General features: G+C 41.8%; 1 protein-coding gene across 1 annotated transcript in view; it reads right to left on the bottom strand.

The window, feature by feature from the left end:
* The window catches only part of LOC108545683 (uncharacterized), a 23945-nt gene extending 14756 nt beyond the window's left edge, over window positions 1-9189 (bottom strand). Inside the window, exons 1-2 of the mRNA XM_017897463.1 lie at window positions 8961-9189; window positions 5964-6107 (exon numbers count right to left, since the gene is read on the bottom strand). Of these exons, the coding sequence (XP_017752952.1) occupies window positions 5964-6107; window positions 8961-9189 (373 nt within the window). The remainder of the gene's footprint in view (window positions 1-5963; window positions 6108-8960) is intronic.
* Between the last annotated feature and the right edge of the window lie 256 nt (window positions 9190-9445).

The following is a 9445-nucleotide window of genomic DNA, read 5'->3' as shown; positions in this document are numbered from 1 at the left end:
GCATTCCTGATTTCATTAACCTTCTAGCTACAGAGTGTTTTATCTAGGAGATGTCAATTGATTTTACCATATAGTACTGTGTTACTATAACAAATTTTCCTTCATGGTGTATAATGAAGTATTTTCATTTTTCTCGTAATGCAATAATTTCTTTGTCGCATAAATGCGTGCATGACAGTCAAAGACTTAGGACTCCTCGAGGATGAGCATGAGTCACACTTGTTCAGGAAATTGACGAAGATATCAACTTATTTCTGGATATTTTAATACACGATTCGTTTCTTTATTATATTTGTTCCTATATTAAATGAAGTATTTTCATTTTTCTCGTAATGTAATAATTTCTTTGTCGCATAAATGCGTCCATGATAGTCAAAGACTTAGGACTCCTCGAGGATGAGCATGAGTCACATTTGTTCAGGAAATTGACAAGGATGTCAACTTATTTCTGGAGATTTTAATACACAATTCGTTTCTTTATCCCATTATCTCGTCATTCGTTTCAGAAACCATCGGAAACGTAATTCAACGTAGACTGTGATATATTATGGTTTCGAAATAGCTCTTTCTCCCGTAGAAAATTCAATTTCCCTGCATCTTTTTCCAAGTTTAAACCGACGATTTAACGTTTAAGATAAATTTCGAGGAAACATCCACTGTTCTTAACGATCTTTGCTCTTTTTCCTGGCCCGTTAGGCGACTCTCCGGCTGCGTTTCGTCACATAGTCGCGGCTAATTCATATTTGCGAACCGTGGATTGCGCTAACTAGGAACACTGAATTTCCTCCGCCTCTGACGCACTCTCTTCGGGGTATTACCGCAACAAGCGTTTGCCTCCGTTTTATTACAGAAAGAATCCTTGCGATGGCGAAATTTTCGTGACGCAGTGGTCATTAACCATCTAATTGCGATCCAGCAGCGATATGGGAAATATGAAAAATAGAAAGAAATCGAAAGTCCCGTTCGATCTATCGATCTTCGTAACAGGATTTTCGCGCAGACAAAACAATGAACGGAAGATTAATTTAATATAGACCTTTTTCTCTCGTTTATGAAAGACTGCAATAATAATTGAGCCTGTTCCGTGAAACGATCGTCGATCTGCTCTCTATCGAGTCATTTATGGATTTTCGTTTTATAGTTGTTTCCTCATCGTCGAATGTGGTTCGTTCTTTATTCCGCAATGGTCGTGTAATTCCGCTTCACTGATAATTTGCAGAAAATAAGGCAAGACTGACCGATTCAGGGAAATATACGTGCCTATGATTATAAAAGTGGTCTAAGTCACTTATATTTGCTTCTGAAATATTAACCCTTTGCTCTCGAGAGGCGCTCTTCAGTCGCCATTTGATCAAATTTCGAAGCACGATATTCATAAATATGTCAAATTTCATCAAGGTATCGAAATCAAATAATACTACGTGTTAATTATCATACGATTTATTATTCCTGCTCAGGAAAGTATCGTCAACCTTGTAACAGAAAATCTTTCAACTCCTATTCTTCTTTAACCAAAAAATTGTTGAGTGCAAAGGGTTAAAAGCTTCGGCCTTTAAATATGTCATAAATTATAAAATTAATTACGATAAAGCTACAAACTCAATCTAACGATTCAATTCTTCACTGTTTTGTGGAAAATAAATATATTTTATCGTAATAGAAACGAATGCAACACGAAATAAACAATAAAATCGTTTCTCTTAAGTCGATGACTTAGACCACTTTCATAATTATGTGATCTCTCGATCTTCGGTGTTAATCTTAATTAATTTAAATCGTACGAGTAGCTTCGAGATAACGGACAGTTGGAGATCCAAATTGAACACAATTTTTCTTCTGATGTCGAAAGACACGTCACTCCTTGATCGATCTAACGCGAATCTAACCGAGTCTAACGTCGTCGGGCTGTAACCGAGATAAGACTATCACCGACGGGTCTTCTGGAACAGAATAATCTCGATTATGGTATGCAGATCTAGGCAGGTGACAGGATGCTGGGAATAAGGCGTGATTTTTGCACGAAGCGAACGTGCCGGAGCACGAGAGTCGAGAAAAGCGTAGTAGAGCAGTCTCAGCCGGTCTCGGACGCTTTCTCGCGTGTAACCCAATTAAAAAACTATAGCACGGAGTGATGTCATTGAGAATGCGAGATAACGGGATCACGTGTCGTGGGAGGGGCGATTATCGTTCAGGATCGGAGTTCCATGGATTCCGAATGGCCTCCTGCTCGCGAGATAAAAGCGATCCTTGTACGCCTGCGAGCTCGTGGTAGTTGCTGGCATTAAAAAGATGAGCGCAAGAAAGGTCAAGAAGTTGGATGACTAAGGGGACCCGTGTGCATGCTGAGGATCGTGAAAGACCAAACCGTTGCGTGCCTTTGGGATTTCGCGTTAAAAGTCACCCGATTGCATTTTTCGCTTTCATTACACGATCGTGTCCCATCGTTAGCCTTTTATCGACGACTGCCACCTCCTTTTCACTCGAAAATTACAATTTATCCCGTATCTTTTCGTTCCTTCCACGTTTGCTTTTATTTCATCTTCGTTTCTCTCATTTTCCTTATCTTTAATTCTTATTTTCATCCTTTTTATATCTGTTCTCGTGTTCTTTCGTCTCGTCTAGTTTATTATTTAATTCTCTATCTAGATTATGTATTAATATTTTCAAAGATAACAGGAAATTTCGAGTAACGATTATATTAATTTTCCTGTGAAATATTATCGAATTTTTGTTTTACCAATACAGAATTTCTTTGGTTGCTGATATATTGTTATTAGTATTAAAATTATTCGTCATATTTGAGCGAATTTTTCTCAAAGCTATACCGAAATTTGCATTGCCTCTCTTATCCTATTCTATTCTTTGCCTCTTCGTGTTTCATTCTCGACCCCAGTAAGGAGAAACCAGTAGCCACGTTAAATCAAATTACAAGCTGATCAGCTTCTGTTTGATGCACTCGTGACGGTGAGAATTTATCCGTGGAAGGATGTTATGTAATTTCTACGTGCATATTCAACGAGATAAACAATGCAGTGTAACGAACGTATTAAAATAATTGCAAAATCTATCTATAATTTCCTTTTATTCGTTAAATACGTCAAAAAATAAAAAAGGGGAATAATAAATTCCTGTCTTCGTCGCTCTCTCCAAAATAGAGATGAAAATATTTCCCTACTATACTATATTCCTACTATTACTATTCCTATGTCAAAAAATAAAAAGGGGAATAATAAATTCCTCTCTTCGTCGCTCTCTCGAAAATAGGGATCAAAATATTTCTCTACTATACTATATTCCTACTATTACTATTCCTACGTCAAAAAATAAAAAGGGGAATAATAAATTCCTCTCTTCGTCGCTCTCTCGAAAATGGGGATAAAAATATTTCCCTACTATACTATATTCCTACTATTACTATTCCTACGTCAAAAAATAAAAAGGGGAATAATAAATTCCTCTCTTCGTCGCTCTCTCGAAAATAGGGATAAAAATATTTCCCTACTATACTATATTTTTACTATTACTATTCCTATGTCAAAAAATAAAAAGGGGAATAATAAATTCCTCTCTTCGTCGCTCTCTCGAAAATAGGGATAAAACTATTTCCCTACTATACTATATTCCTACTATTACTATTCCTATTATACTATACTATAAGAATATTTTCCTCGCAATTCTCGCTAAAAAGTGATCAAACAAAGTGGAAGAACGTTGCAGAAACGAAAGACAGGGGTGCACAGATCGGGGTGGTGAAAATTTTCGAGCAAACGTGGAATTTCAACCGGGCGTGCGAATTTCTGCGAAATGTTTCGACAGCAAATATTTCAATTTTCGTCTTATCTGATCCATGGTAACAATCCTCGCGTTACTTCCGATCAATTGAATCTCTCCGTTCATTTGTACAATCGTAACAGGATTCATTGTGCTCCGAATAGAGTCGTGAGAATATATTTGCGTGTTGCCGTCTCGTGCAATTTATGAACCGCGCAGATTTCACTCGGGTCCGATACACGTACATGCGAAAACGGAACTGCGGATTTAACGTGCAACGGATTGTTAAACGAATTTGCACGAATTTAACGTTTCCCCTTGGAACCACTTATCTCAAACTCGAAGTTTACTCTGCGCGAATCGAATATTTCGAGGATCGTGTAACGTGGAAAAAGGCTCGATTATTTCGCCAGTCTATTTACGAGGTAAATGCCAAACCAGGTAAATCACACCCACGCAACACCCACGGTGTCGAAACAATGGTTTCTCGATCGATTAATCCCGGTGAAACTCATCGTTTCCGGATTCGGTTTAAAAGTGCCATTAATTGGCAATTAGAGGGGAATCCATTTTTCCCATTCGACGATTTTCCATTGAAGATATCGACGATAATTTTATTAGAATAAAAAGTGGAATATTCATCGCCAGCTTCCTATCCGAGCATTACCTTGAAGACGCACAGTATAGACGAAGTATTATTTACCATGTAAATTAAGATTGCAAAATATAGTCACAGGTATTTAATCGTTATCGGTTAAGGTTACTGTGTAATTGTATAATGACAGCGATCACGGTGTAAGTATCAAAAGTAAAAACAAGGAAATCGAACGAGCCTCGATCGCGATATCTGTCAAGGATTTATTAAAGACGCGCTAAGACGTGGTGCCATTTTTCCTCCGTGTTTGGATATTTTCAACCGACTTCGTGATTCTCCATAGCAAGTAGCTGTCAATCTTGCCTACATTCGCCATAACGCTTTCCTTTAACCATCGCTAAAAAGACGAATAAAGCATAGCTACCACTGCACGAGCCTACGTAATATATCAACACGCCGTTCTAATATACTCATCACCGCTGGTCGACTCGTTTCCTGTATTCGATCACTATCACAGATATGTTCTAGCGTGACGTAACAACTCGTACGAACCGATTAAACATCTAGATAAAATCTCCAGTCGATCTCCTTAATTCGAGCAAAAACCCAGCCCAACTAGGTCCCAAGCTTCCCGTTGGATCGCAGTTAAAAATCGATTAAGTCAGATGTACATACCGTGGAAATTAAACTGGATCCAACGAGTACCTATTAACAGGTTCGATCGATCAATAAAATCATCAGAAAACCGAGCAAATGCCAGGAACTAACTACGAAACAGCCTGAACCGTGTCAAACCTTAAATAGATACATCGGTGCAGTTTAAAATTATGCGTCTTGCATCAAACAGATATATCAGAGGAATTCCATACCGATTTAACGAGTGCGAATTAAACAGAAACTTTAGCCATTAACCAAACATCAAAAATGAACTATGAACGTAACCTCTCAAACCACGTCAAACCTTCGTCAAACAGGCACCTCGCGATACTTCTATCTCGGAGAAAAATCAGGTAGCTCCTCGAATCGAGCGGACATACCGTGTAAATCAAATACCGATCCAATACTCGCACCACGGTTAAATGGAACTTCGTCTCGATCATTAAACGAACACAATCTTCGTCAAACAGACACCTCGCGGTATTCGCGTTTGATCCGAGTTCAAGGTATCAAAGTGACACATAGAGTGGAACAATCGCGTGATTGAAATACGAATCGAACGTCTCACACCGCAAATTCGGTCACAGTGATCGAACGGATCGAACTTTGGGACTACCGAGCAAACACCATGGATCAAGAACGGATCACCCGAAACCACGCGAAACCTTGGCGAAGCACCTCGCAGCAGCTCCTAAGATCGTTAGCTAACACTCGAATCCGTGGTCGGAAATCGTTCGAGACGATTCCTACGTGTTCCCAATGGACCAGCCAATGGACAGCTCTTACCTGTCGCCCAAGGAACGGACCTACGCTCGCATACAGGCGAAGCGAGCGGGCACGCGAAGCCGAGCGGAGCGGAGCAGAGGGATCGGCCTCGAAGTCGCACGTTTGGCGCGGATCGCGGTCGAAATTCGATTCTTGATCGCGTGGCGACACTTACACAGAGCGGGCAGCGTGGTCGGCATTTTGTCGCACGTTGCATGAGTGTCCCGGCGAAGGTATTCGACGTCGAACGTCCGGCCAGCGTGTAGCAGCCGATGCACTGCGACTACACCGATCTCCTCCCGAGTCTTCTTCCAAGCTTCTGGACGAAAGGGAAGGGATCCGCGCCTCTTACCTTTCTTCTTCTCGCTTTCCACCTCTCACCCGCAAGAGAACACGCATCGGTCATCCCTCCGCGAGAGGAATTTCTGCCGCGCCTCTGACAATCAGGAAATTTCGGTGAGCGATACCCGGTGTGGCTCATGCCAGTAATTTCGTTCGTTTCTGCAGATTTCTCGAGGCTACTTCCGCTGAGAGGTATGCGCACGGCGGAAGAGTGGGTTTGGCAGAGTTTAGGTCGTTTGAAGGGATTGAGAGTTGTTTCGAGCGTTGGGTAACTTGGACTTTGGATATATTACAGCAAGAATTGTTCTGGGACCTAGGGTCTATGGATCTAGGGTCTATGATAATGTGTAATCGATCGTGCGTCGAAGTTAGGTATCATTCCTTTGTGTTATTTGTTAGGGTATCAGAGACCGGTAGTCCTACGTCGGTTTGTAAACCTTCTAGCTGAATTTCCATTGATGGAATGCTATTTCAAAATCCATAAGTGAGTATCGATAACGTAGCTTCGTCGTATATCCTTTCACGTTGGCAAGGATTTATACGCCTTGATGGTATTTCATTTCTGTCAATTGTAAACGACACGTGATAAACGTCGTATCGAAGGTTAGTATCTTTTATATTCGCATACCATTCAGATCTAGACTTTCAGGAATTATATGCTGTCGCGAATGTGTTTCTTGCGTGGGTATTAGAAACCCTTTGTGAGCGATACGATCTAAATGTCCATATCACGAGCTGCAATTAAATATAAAACACGCATAGCATCACGCTTGAGAGCACTGGTAGAGCACAGGTAGCTCGCTTCTTTGCAACACCCACTCCCATTAACGATAACACGATTAACAGCGTTATAGTAGCAGTAAAATGACGTCTAATAGCTGTTAACGACATACACGCATAGGTAGGTTTCATTCGAGTTAGAATTGAGATGACACGGACTTGGTCCAGGTAGCGATTAATACTCTCAGTTGCTCGAGATTCGACGTTGATCTGCCTTGAAATAAATCTAGGTGAGTGGGTGTTCTGTAAGTGGGACAGATTGATACTCGACGTCTAACCTAACCGAACCACTGCAAACCATAATCGTATCTGAATCGAACTTGCCAATCTCGACTGTTGTACTCATAGCGATTACGCTTTTGATCTAACCCTAACTTCGAAATGCACTCGAACTCGGCCAACATCGAAATAACGATTCTGCGAATCTGGCAAATCTCAGAGACCACGATCCCTTCGTCTGCTCTCCGCTTCGAGCTCCTAAACGCGAACGAAACTCACCACGATGGTTCCACTCTCTGTCATGTCATAAGCGTCCGATCACCCTTCGTTCTCCCCTTTCTCCAATTGCTATCATCGGAATACACGGAATGTCTGTTCCACTCACCTAGAAAACGTCTGCCAGTCACGACGACGAATCGTCCGAGTGGAAAGTGTCGCTCGCGACGTTTACAGAGGCAAGATCCCACCATTTGCCGCGTCGCATCTGCCATTCGTTTGCAGCCATCGGATTCCATCGGCGAGTCCCAGGTGCTCGCAATTAAAATGGAAAGTAGAGCGGGCCCGATAAAGTTAGCCGCTCGAGGAACACCTCGAGGTAGCCGAGCGTTGCGTGGATCGATCTCCTTTCGATAGCTCCGCAGTCGCGGCGCGCCGCGGCGCTTCCAAGAGGAAAGATCTACGCGCCGAAACGGGCGTAACACGGCACGAAGCCACGTCCCACGATCTTTGCGACCGATCTGACATTTATTGCGGCTCACTCTACCGTGCTTTTGTTGCATCGCGACCAAAGGTTTCGACGAATCGGCCAAGTCAGGGTAGAGTTAGGATTCGCGTGATAATTCTCGAATATATGGAGATTCGTTGTTTGGAGGCAGTCAGGTTAGAGGCTAGGTTGAGCAGGAAACTGGTAAGTTGGGTAATGGGATAGCTAGGACTATGTAGTCTTCACTTGGAGACCTAGGTCAGGATGATTACCCGTTCACTGTCATGACAGCCAATGCTGTTTAACACTAGGTTTACGGACGCTATCTGTATACCTATTTCTAAGGACACCTGTCAAATTGACAGGTAAAAGAAACCACGTGCCTTTTTGTTTAACGATTAGTTTAATTTAAAAACAGTTATATATTATATTAACAGTCTTAATATAAGTTAACTAAATCTGTTACAATCGTATAATTGGAGCAACACTTCTGTCAAATTGGGTTCCGTAAATCTAGCGTTAAGCCTCCTTGACCGAAAATAGCTAATAAATTTGTACCAAGTATCATATCCTTCGAGATACTCTGTTTTGTGGCATAATTCAGTGCTATTTATGCTATTTATTGCAAATATTATCGATTCATACTTAATATGGCCGAAAGATCTATGACACAGGCTGAACACGTTGAATGTACGCGATGGCAAATTAAGTCTGTACCAGTCTTGGTGATCTAGGAGTATATAGGATTGGGAAACAGTCAGATAGGAACTGGGGATCCGGGAAATTGGATAAACCGTAAGAAGGAAGCAGTCAGAGAAGAATTTCGATCAGAGGATTTAGGTACTTCGCCAAGAGCGAGGATCGAAAGAAGCTGGTAATCTCGGCGGAGAATTCAAACTTGGGTCGTACGAGCAGCTCGTGGAGTACCGGATAAAAAGTTCAAAGGGCAAAGAACCCGAGAATTATTTCTCCTCCCACTGCGAACATGACAAACAAGACAATAATACTAAGAATAACTCCATCAAGCGTGTCTGCGTTCGAGCGAACAACATCCTACATTCTTTTTGTTCTCCATTGCCATTTCCATCCTCCGCAGCCGTGGCAGGAGCAAAGGTCTCTCGGATATACCGGTATGAGCGACCCAAATGTACGCTGCATCGATATCTCGACGCGTGTAATTGAAGAAAGAGGACACATTATGTAAGTTCGATGACATTGCCTCCGTTCTGCACGCGCGCCGCGCCTCCATCCTTCTCTCTTCCTCCGCTTTCTTCCTCTCTTCTTGCTCTCTTTGCGCCTCTCCACCCTTTTCCACGTCGTCTTCATTCTCCTTTTGCTGCACCTCTTTCTCCGCCATTTTCTCCACCTTTTTCTTCCATTTCTATCTTCCCCGCGATTTTCCAGCTATTTTCGCTTCCGTGCTTCAAGTTCTTAACAGGATGAAAACCATGTCCTCGTTTTCTTCCTTTTCACACCCTCTGCGGATTTCATCCCTTCTTTCATTTTCTCGTCAGCCATTTTCTCAAGAAACTTTACCTGTCGAGTTTCGCTCCGCTTTTATTTGCAATTTTATTCTTTTAATATTACTTATTACTTATTACTTATTACTATTT

The sequence above is a fragment of the Eufriesea mexicana genome, unplaced genomic scaffold (assembly GCF_001483705.2).
Source record: "Eufriesea mexicana isolate 0111107269 unplaced genomic scaffold, ASM148370v2 scaffold4744748261, whole genome shotgun sequence".
Taxonomy (NCBI): Eukaryota; Metazoa; Arthropoda; class Insecta; order Hymenoptera; family Apidae; genus Eufriesea; species Eufriesea mexicana.
Note: the sequence above shows the minus strand (reverse complement) of the source record. Positions and strands in the feature narration are given on the sequence as shown.